Genomic DNA, 20,192 nt, shown 5'->3' on the forward strand with positions numbered 1-20,192 from the left:
CCTGTTGATCTGTTAGTTGTGTCAACCGGTCCCTCGTTATTGACGTTTCTGTTTTCGGCAATGGGTCTAGGTGTGGTTCCAATCAGATCTGAATGCAAAAAGAGGAGAAAATACCAAAGTAATAACGCTTTGCGTAAACATAGATCAAACTACAAAGCCAATTGTAGAATTCCCACAGACGCCAAACTGTTTGAGTCAAAATTCGTATTTTTCCCAAATAGTTGAATTTGTTTTAAGGTTAACCACAGTTGGTAGTAATTTGATACAGATGTTAGAATTAACACAAGAAAGTTATTAATAATTGATAAAGAATAAGTAAATAAAAGGAAAAAGTAGACTTATGTCAATTGTGATGAACAACAGTAATGGATTTTCGCATTCCTAAGAATGAGTAAGAATTGATGATAAAACAATAATGATAATGATAATAAGGAGAGAATAATAATCAATAATGGTGTCTTTTTCCAGTCAGTATTGGCTGCCTAGATATACAAGTGAAAGTCCTATTTATAGGTATCTGATCCTGTTTAATGCCTTTCTCGTTGTGTGGATGTAACGACAATCATTAATTGCTGAATTAATGATTGTCTTTTAATTCCTTGATTCTTGTCGTTAGAAACCGTTTTGTCGTTATTGCATTAACTCTATTTTCTGCACAATCAAGGGGGTCTTTGTATGTTGTTTCCGTTGATGTTCTTTTCGTTGACTAAGTCTTCGATATCTGCTACTTCTCCGTAACTGCTTTGCTCGGTATTACTATCTACGTCATTGTATAAACTGACACGTGTCGACTACATGTTGGTCCACGTGTTAGGTGCGATTTTTTGCCCATACAATAGGGAAAGTGGTAATATTGTGTTGTGACTTAATTGTTCCATTATTATTGGGTTGATGCCACGTGTTGTTAGTATATACTGGGATCTGTTGTTCCAACTTGATTATGATATGGTCATACCTCGCTTATTGACGTTAATACGAGGATAGAGATCTATATGACTTGTGTAGTTTTTCATGATATTGTTGGCATACCCATGTTGGTACTTGTGACATTGATATATTGTTGGCGTACCCATGATTGGTACTTGTGACATTGATTATATTGTTGGCATACCCATGTTCGTACTTATGATATTGAGCTGATTCTTGATGTTGACACATGCATTTCACTCATTCTCATTATTCACGATATACTGTTGAGAACCTGTTGGTACTTGGTGAAACCTTGTGATAAGCTTGGCTCGGTTTAAATGAGAGTGATGTGAGAGTCCGATATCCAATATTAGTTCCGGAATCATGGATTGAGTGAGTACATGGACTCCGCGGGTCCCACAGGGTGGTGCCGGTGAGAACCCCCTGTGGGCAAAGATCCGGGGTCTCGTCTGTCTGTTGGGCAATGATCCGGGACGAGTGGGCGAGTCACCTTGGGTTGTGTTACCGAGATGTCGATATTTTCATCCGGAGTACATGTGTACACAACATTTGCATGACATTGCATCACAGTTTATATTGAGATGATTTGGTGTTTGTACTTGTAATGTTGGATTCGGATTGGACCTATTGGAACCTGGAATAATTGGGTTTAAATGTTCTACTTAGGCGATGACGTGTACTTGATTACGCATTTGGTTGCCTTATACCTATTGATTTATCTCTTAGATCGTTCGTAGGATCATTTATATGTTTGGCTTACAGCAAAATGTAGAGTAAAGAATAACTTAATGATGAGTAGACTCCTGTGCTGAGAATGAATGACATAATGATATATGACTAGCGTAAGATTGTTGTGAAATTGACCGGTGGTTATTGGTGAGAGGTTTGTATGAGTTAAGAGTCCTGATGTTATAGCATGTGGTAAATAGATGTACGGTATTGATCTAGTTGTTTATACAACTCTGCCAACTTCTTCACTAGTTGTTCTTGTTTTAGAGTGTGTTGCTGCTGCTTCTTCTCATTCTTTACCATTTCGAATTCTTTCTTGACTGTTCCCTTACTCCATTTTTTAACTTCTTTTTTGAATTCACCCAATCTCCTTTTCTATATTTTCAAATGTCTGCCAATACCGAAACTACCTCCCATGATGTTCCCTCGGTTTCTTCTCAAGGAACCGAGCCAACTTCTCAACCCAAGGGGAAGGTCACCTTCGAACCGACTGCTTCGGACATTGTACCGTCCAAACCTAACTACAAAAAATATTTTGAGGTCGAGAAACCTTCTTTGGTTTCCGATAGAGGATTTGATGTAAGGCGGTATCCTTCGTCCATTACCGAGGACAAACTCGTTTTAGTCCGGGCTGATTGCGGATGGGATAACCATCCGGTTCAAGTTTTTTCCCCCGAACCAGATGAATCAGTCACCGACCATCGGGAGGGCTTCTTGTACATTTATACTTACCCTTTCACCCTCAAGCTCGACCCCCCGATCGATCCAGTCATTTTAGATATGAGCCAGACTTATAATGTAACCTTGGCCCTGATTGGTTCGATTGTTTGGAGGACCGTGGCCTGCCTCCAGCTGTTGGCCAATAATACAAAAAAGGAGTTCACGCTGGCCCACTTAATAAGGTTATACTCCCCGACGTTGTTCCGGGGTGGTGTAATAAAACTCGCTAAGCGTAGCCGGAATCCAATTTTTTCAAAAATGGACGAAGATAGAGACCGGGGTTGGTTGGAGCATTACGTCCGAGTGAGGACCTCGGACATTATTCCGGACAACTACATGCCCTTTCCGGAGAGGTGGAATAATAATCGTAAGTCTAAGATCTTTTAATAATTGCTTTTGTTTGCTTTGCCAAACACTAATTCTTCCACATTCTCACTACTTGTCCTCCTATTTATACTAGCCGTGGGTTGGATACCTCCGGCTATCCGGAACCTCAACGAATGGGTTACTGCTCTCTCCTCAGCCAACATACCCACGAAGATCGGAGATGGGGACTCCTTTCTCGTGGCCGATGGGTCGCTCAAAACCACGGTAATACTTTGCTTCTATTGGTGTTCATGACATTTTCTACCTCTCCTTTGTGTAACATCTTCGGCTTTCAGGTTTGCCCAAGGGTTTGGTGGACCCGAGACCAGAATCAGTAGTTGAACCTGCTACGTTGGCACCCGAGTTCGACTCAGCGGGTACATCACGTATCCTTGCTGCCGCCAACAAGAGAAAAAAGCCCTCGGACAAAGGGCAGAAGCCGAAGAAAAGGTCGAGGAGCGTCGTTAGGACTTTAAGGGATGAAACAGAGCCCGAGCTCCTCATTCGGAGGATCAGTGTGGCCCCTTTCGTGGCTTCCATTCCGGAGGAGGGAATCACCGTTTCATCACTTCCTTCAGCCGGGGAAGGACCTTCAGCTTCGGCATTACACACAGGTGGGGAAGAAATTCATTACCCGACTCCTCTAAGGTCGATTGAATTCGTTGATATTTCAGGTGATGCTTCTTTCGAAGAAACCCCTTTGCAAAGGACAAGAAGATCCGGGAAGGCACCTGTCGCCGAAGCCGGTCAAAGAACTGAGCCGGTTTCCGAGATCAAAGTTCCAACGGCTGTTGGCCCGCCGCCCGACTATGAGATTGCTGCAACTTCGGAGATCCCTACCTTTGCCGAAGCTGCTGAGGCCGCTCCGAGTTCTCCAACTCCGGCTTCAAGGCCGGATGAGTTTGATGACATGTTCTCGGACACTCCTCCTACTATCGGCGAAGCTGCTGGCTTCGGACATCTCCCGATCCCTCTAGCCACGAGGACAGCTAGCCGGACCACCGAGACTGGAGCTAGGGATAGCCTGGTGCGTGTCTTCCCAGCCCCAAGCGTGGAACCCAGGAGGACCAGATCGGCCGTAATCACCATTCCTGAGGACTGTAGCTTTTTGTCTCGCCTGGTAGGGGTAGCAAGCTACCTGAGGCCGCTCGTCTCAGACTCAGACAAACGGAAGATGAATGGAGTCCCCTGGTAGTGCCTCATTATCGAGGGCATGCGCGCGGGCAATCGAATAAGTTGATCAGCCATCCTTCGCATAATTCATTGAGAATTTTAGTTTCTCGCTTATCCGAGTCTTAACTTGCTTCTTTTACAGAGTGTGGTGCTTGTTAATGAAGCCTTCGTCCATGCTCAGCAAGAGGTTGACGATCTCAAGGGCCAACTGGATGCCCAAGGTCGAGAAACGGCGAAGTTTCAGCACCTTTTACGGGCGAAGGAGGATGAGTTGAACCGAGCAGTTACTCTTTCCAACCTACAACCCGAGCTCGATGCGACGAAGGCCAAAAACCTTCGATTAAAGGATGATCTGGCCGAGATGGTCGAAAAGACGGCTACTAGAAGCGAACAAAGTCGGCCTTAGCCAGGACAATGCTCGTTTTTCCTTAAGGCTTGGTGAGCTTGAAACCACCATCTCTCAACTCCGGGGTGAGCTGGATTCGATCAAGTCTGATGCTACGAGCATGGCCGAGAGGCATCAGTTGCTTGAATCTGAGAGTGCCCGGTACAAAGAGCGGATGACGGTGTTTAAGGAGAAGGCAGAGAACAGGGCCCGGATATGTTATGAGCTAAAGCCGAGCTCTAGGAGACGGTTGACGCTAATGACCTTCTCAAGTCCGAGCTCGAGTCGGCCACTCAAATCCAAAATGTCCTCGAAGAAGATCGGGATATACTGGTGGCAAAGTTAGCCCAGGCCGAGGCCGATTTGGCTGAATCCCTTCAGAGTGTGGAGGCTGCCGAGGCTCATACTACTATTGCTGTGGAGTATGAAAAGTTGAAGTCTCGGAGGATCACCCTTGAGCAAGTCGGGCATGGCTTTGCGGATCTTCCGGCCCAGATACTCGAAGCTAAAAGGGTCGAGGAAGAAGCTAAGAGAGCTCTGGGGACTGACTCTGACGACTCCGAGCGGACAGTGTCCGAAAAATTTGGATCCAACCATACCGGATAGACCAGGGCCTGTGTTTAGCCTTTTGTTTTTTACCTTTGTAGGAATTTCCGATGTAAAACCTTTATATAAATGGAACATGCATTTTTCTTGGTTTTGTTTATTCTTTTGTTCGAATGTCAGTTATGACTTTTTCCTGAATTGTCGGTCCGTTTTAAGGACAAACAGACTTGGAGTCAATATTCCGGTACGTTTTGTCCAGGAATTTGAACAAGTTTTTTGCCCATGGGACTTATCTAATGCTTTGTGAATTCAGACGTCTCCGAATCACGATAAGCATTTTTAAGGCCGGTGTTTTTCGGACACTTGAATCTCAGCCTTAGCAAAATTTGATATGGGAGTCCCCATTCGAGGGAGTTTAAAGATTTTGGCTCGGTTCACTGTGACCTTGTTGCCTTTGTCGAATTTCAACCGTAGTGCCCGAAATAGGGTATATGAATGAAGCAATGCCGAAATACAGCGATAATCACCGGGGTAAGGTGTTTTAGCAAAAAGACATCCGAAGAACCGTAACTTTCGATAATTTTTGTATTGCAAGTATTTGTACATACATGAGAATTTGTTTCCTTCTTCAAATACTAAATGGACACGATTCATTCTGATCGTTTAGTCCTTACATCGAAACCTAACGCAGAAGGTCCGGTCTTGGTTTTGCCGTAGCAAATACTGAGTGGACACGATTCATTCTGATCATTTGGTCCTTACATCGAAACCTAATATAGAAGGTCCAGTTTTGATTTGTTGAGCTCCTCCGTTTTCCACTAACCGGGGGGTGTGATAGTCCCTAGTGCTTATCCGAGCTGCAAGATCGGGCAAGCACTATTAAGCCCCCACTCGTAGGCCGTGACCCCGAGTTTCCGGGTGTTTGTCCTCGTCTTTGTCAAGTAACACGTTGTACTTGTTGCCTCATTAAAAACCTCGTCGGAAAGCCCATTTTGGGACAAAACCGTACTAAGGAAAAGAGTGCAACACGTGTTTTCAGGCCTAGATTCTAACTTTATCCGGTACTCGATTTGCTACAAAAAAGAAAAGGGTTAATAGTAAAACACGAGGTGTACATACCTTAGCAGTAATATCTCTTCAACTGAGCCACATTCCAGTTATTGCGCAACCGTTGTCCATCCATGGATTCCAGCTGATACGATCCTTTGCCCATTACCTCGGTTATCTTGTACGGTCCTTCCCAGTTCGGACCCAATATTCCTTCGTTGGGATTCTTGGTGTTCAAGGTAACTTTCCGAAGCACCAAGTCCCCAACTTGGAAATGCCAAAAATTGGCTCTCCGATTATAGTACCTTTCCATTCTCTGCTTCTGGGTTGCAATACAGACCAACGCGTTTTCGCGAAGTTCATCTGTGAGGTCGAGTTTTATGGCCATGGCCTCCTCGTTTGACTCCTCAGTGGTATACCTGAACCGGAGACTCGGTTCACCAACCTCTACGGGAATGAGGGCTTCGGCCCCGTAGACCAACGAGAAAGGTGTTTCCCCCGTGCTTGATTTCAATGTGGTTCTGTAAGCCCACAATACCTCCGGTAGTATTTCCCTCCAGTGATGCTTCGACGCTTCAAGTCTTTTCCTCAAGTTTTGAATTATTGTTTTATTCATGGATTCCACCTGTCCGTTCGCACACGGGTGGTATGGAGTAGATACAATTTTCTTGATCTTCAACCCTTCGAGAAAATCATTGACTTTGCCGCCCATGAACTAAGGTATATTATCACAAGTTATCTCGGCCGGGATGTGATGTGCCGTCAATTTTAGCACATTTTATGCCTTTGTAACTAGACATGTTGCTTGATTTTAAGTGTTTTTACATTGTTTCTTATGTTATTTTTGTGTTTTATAGGGTTGATTAACTAAGGATCGGAAATGAGAAGTAATGCTGAAACAACGGACAAATTTGAGCTAAGCGACGCTCCGTAACTCATGTTACGGACCGTAACTCATGTTACGGACCGTAACAGGGTCCGTAACTCATGTTACGGTCCGTACCTTTGAACCGTAACAGGGCCTGAATTTCCAGAAAGTTTTCATTGAAACCATCAGTGTTACGGTGGAGTGTTACGGTCCGTAACTCATGTTACGGTCCGTAACATGAGCTAAATTTCCAGAGAGTTTCAATAAACCTTCAGTGTTACGGTCCGTAACCCTTCACCGTAACATCATCCAAAATTCCAGAGAGTTGCCAAGTAATTGTCACCACTTACGCTTCAGAAGGACGGACCGTAACACAGGGTACGGTCCGTCGCATGGTGGCCGTAACGTCAAAGTGGTCAAATGACGAAATGAAGGACGGACCGTAACCTGAGTTACGGTCCGTAACAATGCGGCGTAAGGGCATTTTTGTCCAGAAACTTGGCGCGATTTTTGGCTCTATAAATACATAATGTAGGGTTTTAATTCATCATTCAGATTTTATTTTAGAGGCATAAACCCTAGGTTTTTAATCTTGAAGTGGTTGGAGCATTTAAGGCAACAACTTCACTCTCATTCCATCTTGTATTAGTATTGTAAGTGTATTATGGTAATCTTTAAGCTTTTTCTGTCAAGAAACATTATGAGTAGCTAATTTCAATTCTAAGGTTGTGAATCCCATGATGGGTATTATGTGAATGGGTTTCTATTATTGATATATGCATAATGGTTGTTGTTATTTATTCTATCTTTGAGTTGTAACGTTGGGTAATGATTGCAAGCATTAGCCGAAGCCATTATATTGACTTTTCTTGGGACAGAGAGTCAATATTGGTAAGATTGAATAACAATGACTCGAGGCGTTAACCCTCGTTTAATAGACTAACTTAGGAATAAGAATAAGTCTAAATTGGCATCATTGGTCGCTCTTCGATTGTAACTCTTTTATATTCGGAAGAATCATAAAGAGGAAATACTGCTTAACTGTTGGGAAACATTAAGAAGTCTTTAAGAGACCAAGTGCATATTCATAGAACAACCATTAGAAGTATATCACTTTGAAACCTGAAGCATAATATCTAATCAAATTGGGGAACACAACCTTAGTCTCTCTCTCTCACATTAATTACATTTTAAGTCAAAGTATTAAATTACATTATTCAACAATCAATTCAAACTATCCGGAATATGATTAAAGCATTTAAAGACCGGTATCGCATACGATTAGTACTCTTTTCTCTCCATATTCCCTGTGGGATTCGACCCCAACCTTGTTGGGTTACTATATTTGACAACGTCCGCTTTACGCCATTAATAGGTGTAATTTGAGCGTATCAGGATGTCGAAACGACAGATGATATGGTCCCATATGAAGTCAATGACTTCCTTCTCTCTAATTTTTTCGAAGGCCTGCGCTTCAACCCATTTGGAGAAATAGTCAGTCATAAACAGAATAAAACGGGCTTTAACTGGTGCCCATGGCAGTGGACCAACAATGTCCATTCCCCACTTCATGAAAGGCCAATGTGACACCACCGAATGTAGCAACTCCCCGGGCTGATGAATCATCGAGGCATATCTTTGACACCCATCGCATTTACGGACAAAATTCTTCGAATCTTCCTCCATCCGGTTCCAGTAATAACCGGCTCTGATAATCTTTCGGACCAGGGTTTCAGCACCGGAGTGGTTGCCGCAGGTTCCCTCGTGCACCTCCCTCATCACATACTTCGTTTCTCCGGGACCCGAACATTTGTCCAGGGGTCCGAAGAAAGACCGTCGATACAATTGGCCGTCTACCAAGCAGAAACGTGCAGCTTTTGCCCTTAGTGACCGTGATTCTTTTGGGTCACTCGAAAGCTTTCCATCTCGCAAGTAGTCGACGTATATGTTGCGCCAATCCCAAGTTAAACCCATTGAGTTTATTTCGGCATATCCGTTTTCTATTGCTGAATTCATCAAATGCACTGTAGTCCCGGGGTTGATTTCTTCCCCTTCGGCCGAAGATCCAAAATTGGCCAATGCATCGGCTTCGTTGTTCTGCTCCATCAGTACATGCTGCATGGTCCATTCTTTAAACCGGTGTAATATCACTTGGATTTTTTCCAGATACCTTTGCATTCGTTCGTCCTTGACCTCGAAGACGCCATTCACCTGGTTAACGACCAAAAGAGAATCGCACTTCGCCTTGATTATTTCGGCCCCCATACTCCGGGCTAATTCAAAACCTACAATCATAGCCTCATACTTGGCTTCATTGTTAGTCAATTTAACAGTTCTAATGGATTGTCGAACGGCATCCCCGGCCGGGGTTCTAAGGACGATTCCTAGCCTGGAACCTTTGAGGTTCGAGGCTCCGTCCGTGTGTAGCGATCAAACACCCGAAGCTTTCCCCGGGGTTAGCAGAAGTTCTTTCTCAACATCGGGGACCATAGCCAGGGTGAAGTCCGCCACAAAATCGGCCAAGATCTGGGACTTGATGGCCGTCTGAGGTTTGTATTCGATATCATATCCGCTAATTTCTACGGCCTATTTAGTTAGTCTACCCGATAATTCCGATTTGTGCATGATGTTTTTTTAGGGGGTAAGTAGTCACTACACATATCGGATGGCATTGACAGTAGGGTTTGAGTTTTCTAGAAGCACTTACCAATGCCAATGCTAATTTTTCCAAGTGGGGATAATAGGTCTCCGCATCCCCCAAAGTTCTACTAACATAATAAATAGGGAATTGCGTACCTGATTCTTCTCGGACCAAAACACCACTTACCGCTACCTCGGACACAGCAAGGTAGAGAAAAAGCTGCTCGTCCGCTTTTGGTGTGTGCAACAACGGTGGGTTGGCCAAGTATCTTTTTAATTCTTGTAAAGCTCTTTGACACTCCGGTGTCGAAACAAAGTCGTTTTTCTTCCTCAGTAAGGAGAAAAAGCGGTGACTCTTGTCCGAGGACCCCAATATGAAACGACTCAGCGCCGCTATCCTTCCGGTGAGCCTCTGCACTCCTTTGACGTTATTCACCACCTCAATATCCTCGATGGCCTTGATCTTGTCCAGGTTGATTTCAATCCCCTAGTTTGACACCATAAAACCCAAAAATTTACTAGATCGGACACCGAAGGCACATTTTTTCGGGTTGAGCTTCATGTTATACTTGCGGAGAACATCGAAGGTTTCCTGCAAATGCTTTAAATGGTCATCTGTTTCCAGGGACTTGACCACCATGTCGTCAATATAAACTTCTATTGTTTTCCCTATTTGTTCTTCGAACATCCCATTAACTAGGCGTTGGTAAGTTGCACCAGCATTTTTAATCCAAAAGGCATGACATTGTAACAGTAAGTCCCATATTGGGTAATAAAGGATGTTTTCTCTTGATCCTCCGGGTGCATCCGGATTTGGTTATACCCGGAGTAAGCATCGAGAAAACTTAACATCTCATGCCCGGCCGTCGCATCGATCATTCTATCGATGTGAGGTAACGGAAATGAATCCTTCGGGCATGCTATGTTTAGATCCTTATAATCAACGCACATTCGAATTTTATTACCTTTTTTCGGCACCACTACTACGTTAGCAAGCCAGTCCGGGTATTTTACCTCCCGGATAGAGCCAATTTTTAAAAGCTTTGTTACCTCGTCCTTTACGAATGCATGTTTTGCCTCTGCCATGGGCCTTCTCTTCTGCTTAACCGGGGGAAACCTCCCATCTAAGCTGAGCTTGTGAGTTGTTACTTCCGGTGGCACACCTGTCATATCTATATGGGACCATGCGAAGCAATCGACATTAGCTCGAAGAAATTCAATTAACCTGTTCCTGAGCTCCGAGGTTAACCCCGTGCCCAGGTATACCTTTCTATCCGGTAGATATTCGAACAAGATGATCTGCTCCAGCTCCTCTACTATTGACTTGGTTGCATTCGAGTCATCCGGCATGACGAATGATCTGGGTACACCGAAATCATCCTCTTCATACCCCGGGTCCAACCCCGTGTGGTTTGATTGCTATTTGGTGTCCTTTCCCCCGGTTGAATCTTCTTCCTTTCGATCTGATTTTTTGGGCCGAGGTATTACTTCCTCGACCGCGAACATTTCCCTTGCAGCGGGTTGTTCACCTCGGATGGTTTTTATCCCCTCCGGGATCGGAAATTTCAGTAGCTGATGCAATGTCGACGGCACAGCCCTCATGCTATGTATCCAAGGTCTACCCAGCAATGCATTATACTTCATATCTCCTTCGATTACATAGAACACCATTTGCTGGATAGTGCCATCAATGTTTACTGGCAATGAGATCTCCCCCTTTGTGGTTTCGCTCGCCATGTTGAACCCGCTGAGTACCCGGGCTACCAGCACGATCTGATCGAGTAGCCTTAGCTGTTCGACCACTCTCCACCGGATGATATTGGCCAAGCTACCTAGGTCAATCAAAATACGTTTAATTTAAGTTTTAAAAATTAGAATAGAGATTATCAATGCATCATTGTGTGGTTGAATGATGCCTTCTGCGTCCTCGTTGCTGAAAGATATGGAACCCTCGGGTATATAATCCTGGCTGCGCTTCTCACGCATAATAGAAACCTTGGTTCGTTTCATCACCGGCCCTCGTGGGGTATCGGTACCCACGATTATCATGTTGATTATATGCTAAGGCTCTACTGGCTCGGCCCTTTTATGAGTCTCCCTTTCCTTGTAATGACCTTTGGCTCGTTCACTTAGAAATTCTCGGAGATGGCCATTCTTCAGCAACCGAGCTACCTTCTCTTTTAGCTGGCGACAATCCTCAGTTCTGTGTCCATGGGTTCTATGATATTCACACATCACGTTCGAGTCCCGTTAACCCGGGTCTGACCTTAGTGGTCTCGGCCATCTTACATCCGCGATACGGCCAATAGCTGAGACGAGGTCCGAAGTGTTGACGTTGAAGTTGTACTCCGATATCCTCGGCAAGTCTTTGTTGCCGGCCGACCTTCCGACATCGCTCCTGAATGAGAGACCTCGACTGTTCGATGGGCGCTCGACCCGTTTATCACCCCGACTGGAGAAATGACTCGGGCCGACCCTTGATTTTTCCGACCTGAAGCTTGGTTTTTCTGAATGAGAATATAGCCGATACCTTTCCCTCGATGATCTGGCCTCCGGTTCGTAATTCTTCCTTGGTCTCTCCAAACTTTTGTTCATATTTGTGGGCCTCGGGGGAAGCTCGAGTTGGTCATCCTCCACCCGAATCTTTGACTCATATCGGTTATGGACATCCGCCCAGGTCACCGCCTCGTATTCCAGGAAGTTTTCCTTTAATTTGAACGAAGCCGTCGAGCTCCGAGGATTGAGCCCCTTTGTGAAAGCTTGTGCAGCCCATTCCTCCGGAATCGGAGGGAGCTCCATTCGTTCCCTTTGGAATCGGTTGACAAATTCACGCAGTAACTCATCATCTCTTTGGGCTATACAGAAAATATCTGCCTTACTAGCCTGCACCTTTTTGGCACCCGCGTGAGCTTTTATGAAATCATCGGCTAGCATTTTGAAAGAAGTGATCGAATGTTCGGGCAGATGGTCGTACCAAGTCAACGCTCCCTTTGACAGAGTTTTCCCGAACTTTTTTAGCAACACGGACTCAATTTCATCCTCTTCCACATCATTGCCCTTTATAGCGCAGGTGTATGAAGTCACGTGTTCCTGAGGGTCCGTTGTGCCGTCATATTTATGGATATCCGGCATTTTGAACCTCTTCAGGATCAATTTCGGAGCCGCGCTCGGAGGAAAAGGCCTCTAAATGTACCTCTTAGAATCTGGTCCCTTCAGAATAAGCGGAGCCCCCGGTATTTGATCCACCCGAGAGTTATATGTTTCCACCCTCTTTTCGGTCGAGTCTACCCGCTTCGCCAATGTTTCGAGCATTCTCAGTACCTCGGTGGACGAACCAGCTCCGGACCCATTGCTCTCAACCATCCGTGCCTCATCCCTTCTGGGTTCAGCAACACCCTTCGCCTTCTCCGGGGTCGTTTTATCTCTTCTGTTTTGCAACTGGGCTATTGCGATTCCTTGTTCGGCAATCGTTACTCTCTGTTCCTGCAACATTTCAAAAATTAAACGTAAGTCAATATTTTCATCCGGGGTATCCGGTTCTTTCCGGCCCTGTGTCCGGGACAAAGTAATTGAATTGTGAGTATTTAAAGGATCGGTGGCCGGCTGGGCAGCATTCTCCTGGTTCACGGTGTTTTGCCGATTGAGGCCCTCCCTCGAATTAATAGGGTTCGGGTCAGCGGGGTTTGCTAGCAATCCTCGTGGCCCACTGTCTTCATTTTCGGCCACAATCTCGTTGTTGTTGACGTGACCAGATTGTCCACTGTTAACCATTTGGTCCGTTTTTATAGAGACGAACAAAAGATATTTTTGATTCTAACGGGTAAAGATAGAAATCAAGATCAAAGACCACTATTATCCTAGCCCGACGGTGGGCGCCAAACTGTTTACCCCAAATTCGGATAATCAATTAAATTTATGAGTGAGGTATACTATATGTGGTTGAACTTTAATCTATTTTTGATTGAGAGAAAATGGAATGGGATCAACTATGAATAATATAAATAGCAATCGATGATTTACACTAAACGTATGTGCCAATATATTGAATATCGTTTGATTGAACAGATCTAAAGATGAACACAATAAATCCGGACCAAAATCAGATGTTGAGAGGGAGAGATTTATATATTTTTGCTATTACAAATGTTCTAGAACTCAAGAAGTCAACCTGTGAAAGTAAAATGATGCCTCCTATTTATAGCTTTGCCTCATGGGCCTCTTACAACATAAGTCCTTTTGAATAAAGAAAAACCCTAAAAAGGATAAAGGTGGGTTGTACGGTCTGACACCCGTACGATTGGCAGTACAATATGGCAGAACGGTATTGACGCGTGACAATTGTGTAACGGATCACCCGGACCAACGGCCACGATCAACCGGACCAACGGCCACGATCAGCTCGGCTATGGCGAAACCGGACCAAACGATGTCTTTCGCTTTCTTCGGATCAAGCACTCCTCCGGTCCCAAAAGAAAGTCTTCATGCTCGTGCTTGTTTCTTTCTTCCCTTGGTCTCCGATCTCACCGGTCTAGCATATATCCGATTTTTACCGTATACAATTATTCCTTCGTAGTTTTCAATCAACTACAACTGTGATTTTAGAACTCGTTGACCACCAACGATTCACTCAACCCTTTGATTTTACAAGCTCACTAAAGAAACTTAATTTCTTATATAACTTTTCTCTTTTCACTCACACTCTATCTTCTTCTTTACTACATTCACAATGCAACAATTATAGTGTTTGCTAGAAAACTAAAAGAGAGTAGTCTTGTTTGAGATGGAAATTGCGTGAGATAACCTGAGAAGATCTTCAGATTTTATAGTCTTTGTTATGGCTAGTAGTCACTTCAATCCTTGACTGCTTTGGCTCCTTTGTATGGGTCCGACAGAATGTTGGTCCTATCTTTACGGGTGGCTTAAAAGAATTTATAATAGTCAGTCTTGGACTATGAATTATCTTCAAAGCTGTAAACTGACTTGACTTAATATTGTTCAAATTCTTCTATAAAGTTCTAGCGCGTGCCCTCTTGAATCATCTTTGGATTGAACTGATTCTCTTATACTGACTTGGGCTTTGAACTTGATAATTCTGACCGCTACATCTTCCATTCCGGGCTTGTTTGCCGAGGCTTCTTGAGTCAGCTGGGTCAAGTCTTTTGGACGTCATTTCCTTGGAGTTTTTGCACGGATTTCCCTTTAACCACATTGGTCTTTAACCTTTGCTACATGGTTGACTTATTTTTCTTTGTTGCAAAATGTGTCATTCATGTAATAACATTTTTCCCAGTAATGTTGCCACATCCTTCACATCTGAGTTGAAAAAAAAAAAAAAACTCCATTAATTGGTCCACTAAGCCTACCCCGTATCCAACATCTTAAAGGGCTATGAGATCAACAAAAATAGAGGAAAGTAGGGTCGAGCATGCTCATCAGATAAGGGGGATGAAATAGCGGCATAACATGTTATTTGCCATCTTTAATTTTAGTATTACCAATTTCATGCTTACAATTGAATTTTATTGTAGTTGATTTTAAGTAACTGTAAAAAGTTTTAGCCTAAGATATAAGGAAAAAAGCTAAACCCATAAAACTATTATGGAAAACTCAATGCATAGACTTAAGTTAACTTTTTAATGTGGGACAATGATTGTGTTCGGTAATTAATTGGCAATAATAAATGAAATTATTACCCACAGTACACCACTCTATAGGCTATTAGGACTTTATCGATATTTTGTTCACAGCTTATCTCTGTAAATATGTTGTCTTCCTGGATAGCTCTCTATCATTGCCTCAAACTAGAGTTCCAATTTCTACTTAGGAAAATTAGCAAATCCAAAATGAAGCATGCATCTCCTAGAGATCACAACTAATCTTTGTTATATAACTGAAATGCAACCGTCAGGAGGTCCTGATGATGAAGATATGTCTTACTTTTTTACATTAAGTGCTAGTTTTTCAATTGGCTTTGTTTTAATATATTAAGTATGCTTGGGATCAAGTAGATGAGATATTACATACTTATATATTACCCAACTTGCTTTCACACTTACTTTGTATTACTTGTTTCTTTTTCAGCTGATATGTGAAGATTGTGTCGACATTACCGGAGAGCAATGATGTTACATGAGTGACACATTTTATAGTTCTTTGGAGTTATTACTTGGCTATGACTCAAAGTTCATTGTTAGCGGTGCAATAGAAGGGGATTATATCTGATGATATTCGAGTGTGATGGCATAGTTTCCGAAGACTCTTTCTTCAATCACGGTTGGACGATTGTCATTGTAAGCTCATTTTTCAATTTCTTGACTTCCTCTTCAATAGTTTCTACATTAATTTATTTCTATGATAAATAAACTGTTGATACCTGCATGTAAGAATATGATACGAAAATTGAGGTAAACTGGGTAGGAGGCCTTAAAGCGACCTCGAGATGAGAATGGTCATCGCACTACTGTGAAGAATGGCAAGGGACGGTTTAAGGTTCAGCGAGAATGATAGTCATCATGTTAAGATATATGAAATTTCAATAACAATAGTTTGCCTAATTAAGTTTATGTTTATTTTTATTAGTTGTCTAGCTCGCAAGTTGTTGTTTATGTTTAATAGGAGTAATGTAGCAACTTTAAAACTTGTTTGACGCTTGTTTGACGCCATTTCTTTGATGGAAATGTGGACTATGTGTTTCTTTATTCAATTTGTTTACTGTATCTTCTTTTCTCTCTTAATTTAATTTCTATCAAGGTTCAGAAGTTCTCTTCTGATCCGAGTTTATTAGAGTATCATAGGATCTATTAATTTTTTTTATTACTTGTTATATTTAATATTTTAACTAAGATATTACTTTATATTATATATTAGAAAGACCTTGTTTCGACATGTGTGCTTAAAATTCTTTCAAGCTAAAGTTGGGGGTAGTTTAGTCTTTCATCACTTAATGAAACCTGGCTTCAGCCCTAAAACAGAGTAGCCACATATCATTTTTCCACCAACATATCATTTGATCACCGTTGCCCTGGTTCATCGCTTTTCCTGGTTATCTCCTCTCTCTTTCTTCATAGCCAAAACGATAATCCATCTGCTTTCGCCTTGCTTATCTCACATCCGTCAAAACGTGCTTTCCTCGATTCCTCTTGCTATCAAAAATTCAGCAGTGCATGGATTTACAATGCTGGCAATTGTAGTTCCCGTAAGTGGTCATCTTCTCTCCGCTTTTAGTGAATAGTCTTAGGGTTTTCTCTTCTTGATATTATTGGAAAATAATTTGTAGTTTATAGTACTAGAGTTTTCTTAGCCATATTTATCTAAATCACTTCTATTTCTCCATTTCTAAATCTGACTAGAAGACACCAGGAGGGAAGTACACGATTAGTAGTGCCTATTCTTGGAGCATGGGTGGTGGTACACAACAACCATGGTGGAGAGCAGTTTGGTCTATAGCGACAGTTCCAAAGCATAGATTTATCTTTTGGTTGGTGATGCATGAAAGACTACTTACTCGGGTGAGACTAGAAAAGATGGGACTGTGCCAGGACAACTTTTGTGGCCTTTGTGGAAGATCCCCTGAAACTATAAACTACCTCTTTTTTGAATGTGCATACTCACAGATGTGTCTTGAAATGGTGCTAACCTGGCTCAAGGCTCCAAAATGCAGATTAGAAGTGCAAGGGATGTGGAGAAGGCTGGTGAGAGGAACTCAAGGGAAGATAAGTAGAGGGCTTATATGGGCAATATTGGCTGCAATGATATATCATATATGGAATGCAAGAAATGATGCTGTATGGAATCATAAAATTATCAGGCCTCAACTGATGGTGCAGCAAATACAAGAAGAAAGCAGGATTAGAGCCTTAGAGATGCTAAAGAGAAGAATAACCTGTAACGATAGGAAATGGATAGAACAATTGTATATGTAGGAAATATATAGAGTCAAAAGAGGTGTCATAGTAAGCGAATATGAATAGGTGGTCATGGTCTGATAGGCAGGAGAGATTTACCTGGTTTTTTGTTCTATAGGCTATAAGATATATGTAACTGTTTTGGGATGAAATACAATGAGTTTGTTTGGCCAAAAAAAAAAAAAATCTGACTAGAAATTAAAAGAAAGTGGTAAAATAAGAGGACGAAGAACAAAGTTGAGCACCCTTCTACGCCTTTTGTTCAGAGGTTGATCTAGCAGTCAAATTGGGAAGAGCTTTTTTTTTATTTTTATTTTTTGGTGAAATCATTGAAATTTGCAGTTACTCCTTCGACCTCTCAACTAATATTATGCAACGGATTATTTTTTTCAGTAGCCTGTTTGCATATTTTAAAAAATCAATAGTGCTCAATTATTGTTTGTTTGATATTTGGACTGTAGTTATCCATCTATATACAGAGTAGTAATTATGAAGGACAAAAGAAACTAAGTTGTGGATATTCATTATTAGAAGAAGCATCAACCTTGTGAGTTGTGACTCTGATTGTGACCTCTTTTAGCGTTTAGAAAAAATCAATGAAATTGTGGTAACATTTTTTAGTATGGTGCTTTGAGTAAAATATCATTCTCCCCTTCACACACTTAAAGCTAGGTAAAAATGTATTTAACTTAAGCAGATAACATTTCTTAAAACTCGAGCAACTGGATGAATGTGGTCAATGTTAGCAAGTTTCTTTTAGATTTTATTTGATCAGAAAAGTCTTGATTATAATTGTCCAACATAATTTGACAGTCATCGTAAATTAGAGACGTGTGAGATCAATGGTACACTCAAAAAAACATGTACTGTGTAAGTGACTTTTATGATCGAGTCAATTATAGTTTTGTCTAGAATTATAAGACATCACATTGTTATCACTTATACCGTGTAACTATCTCAAGCTAGGATACTAACAATGACGCACATTAATATGTTATCTCGTGCTAAATGAGTAATAATTTCATTTTTCATGGAACTGGATCTCAGGCATATCAGTGCTATTTATTGTTGCAACGCAAATGGTTCTAGAGATAAAAAGAGGTGACTACTTTTAGGGATATAGTATTAATTAGAAGAGATGTTGTTTACCCCGGATTCGGATAATCAATTAAATTTGTGGATGAGTATAGGATATGTGCTTGGATCTTGATGTGTATTAGATAGAGAAAATATGTATGTGAGGGTTCTTCAATAAAACGGCTAATGATGACAATTTACTATGAATATAAACGTTTATGAACAATGTTGAATACTTGATGGACGAAACACAATATAAATGGAAACGAGTATCCTTGGCTGGATTAGATATTGAGAGAGAGATTGCATATATGTTTTTCTATTACAAGTGTTCTTGGAAAAATGAAGAAGCCAACCCTCACAAAGGAGGGGGATGTGCTCTATTTATAGTGGTGACTTTTGGGCCTCTTCCCATATAAATGATTAGAATAATAATAAAAAGGACAACTCTGAGCAGATTTGGTGGGATTAGGTTGGCTGTACGATCTGACGCACGCATGGTTGGTGGTTGACCATGGCAGGACGCTATCGACGCGTGGCAACCGCGTAACGGATCTCCCGGATCAACGGCCATGACCAAAACGGACTAACGGCCACGATTTCCCAGACTAACGACCACGATTTCCCGGACTAACGACCACGATTTCCCGGACTAACGGCCACAATCAAACGGACCAGCGGCCACGATCAATTCGGACCAACGGCTATGATCAAACGGACCAGCGGCCACGATCAATTCGGACCAACGGCTATGATCAAACGGACCAGCGGCCACGATCAATTCGGACCAACGGCCCCGGTCAAACGGACCAGCGGCCACGATCAATTCGGACCAACGGCCCCGGTCAAACGGACCAACGGCCACGATCAATTCGGACCAACGGTCACGAATGCTCGGGTCACCGGGCTTGGTCGATCCAATGACGAAGAAGGCAGATCAGTCGGTCCCCTCGCTCCACTGGTTTGCCTCGCATCAGGTTTTTACCGTATACAGATAGCCCCACACTTCCCGGATCTCCAATCTATCGGAGTAACGGGGAGTGGATAACTTCCGAAACCGGTGGCCCTGTCAGCTCGTCGTTACCTTCTTATTTCTTCATTTTGAATGTTTGCCATTATTTTTGTCATGATCGTTGGTCCGTTTTAGGACAGGTCGACTCATAGTCGTTAATTCACCGTGCCCGTGGGACTTATCCGATGCTTCATAAGTTCAGATGTCTCCGAATTACGATAGGCATTTTCTTTAGGGTCAGTATTTTTTCAACCTTGGCAAAGTTTTTGATGTAGCAGTCCCCGTTTTGGGGGAATTTGCCGAGCTTTGGCTTGGGTCATTGTGACCTTGTTGCCTTTGTCGAATTTCGGGCACAATCTTTGATATAGAGTATGTGAGTGGGGCAGTGCCGGAATACGGCGGTTACCATCGGGGCGAAGTCCTTTTAATAGAAAGACACCCAAGATTTTGTTATACCAGCTTTTGATAACTTTGCGTTTGCAAAATGTTTGTACATATGAGAATTTTAATTCCTTCTGCCTTTGCTGTAGCAAATATACAACGGGACACGATTCGTTACGATCGTTTGGTCCTTACATCGAAGGCTATGGCCGGTGACCGGGCCTTAGTTTTGCCGTAGCAAATGCTAAATGGGACACGATTCATTATGATCGTTTGGTCCTTACATCGAAGGCTATGGCCGGTGACCGGGCCTTAGTTTTGCCGTAGCAAATGCTAAATGGAACACGATTCATTATGATCGTTTGGTCCTTACATCGAAGGCTATGGCCGGTGACCGGGCCTTAGTTTTGCCGT

At 42.6% G+C, this 20,192-nt stretch overlaps 1 protein-coding gene across 1 annotated transcript; it reads left to right on the forward strand.

Annotated features, from left to right (window-relative positions):
* The first annotated feature begins 16,410 nt into the window (after positions 1 to 16,410).
* On the forward strand, positions 16,411 to 17,935 carry LOC132628418 (uncharacterized). The gene is made up of 2 exons (XM_060344220.1): positions 16,411 to 16,599; positions 16,757 to 17,935. The coding sequence occupies exons 1-2, from the start codon at positions 16,579 to 16,581 to the stop codon at positions 17,324 to 17,326; spliced, it is 591 nt and encodes a 196-aa protein (XP_060200203.1). The 5' UTR covers positions 16,411 to 16,578; the 3' UTR covers positions 17,327 to 17,935.
* The last annotated feature ends 2,257 nt before the right edge of the window (positions 17,936 to 20,192 follow it).

The sequence above is a fragment of the Lycium barbarum genome, chromosome 1 (genome assembly GCF_019175385.1).
Source record: "Lycium barbarum isolate Lr01 chromosome 1, ASM1917538v2, whole genome shotgun sequence".
Classification (NCBI taxonomy): Eukaryota; Viridiplantae; Streptophyta; class Magnoliopsida; order Solanales; family Solanaceae; genus Lycium; species Lycium barbarum.

Bases quoted from the DNA above. Each gene is read 5' to 3' on its own strand.
- LOC132628418 (XM_060344220.1), top strand. From the start codon at position 16,579: ATGCTGGCAATTGTAGTTCCC. The intron at 16,600-16,756 runs GTAAGTGGTCAT...TCTGACTAGAAG, and splicing joins TGCTGGCAATTGTAGTTCCC to ACACCAGGAGGGAAGTACAC.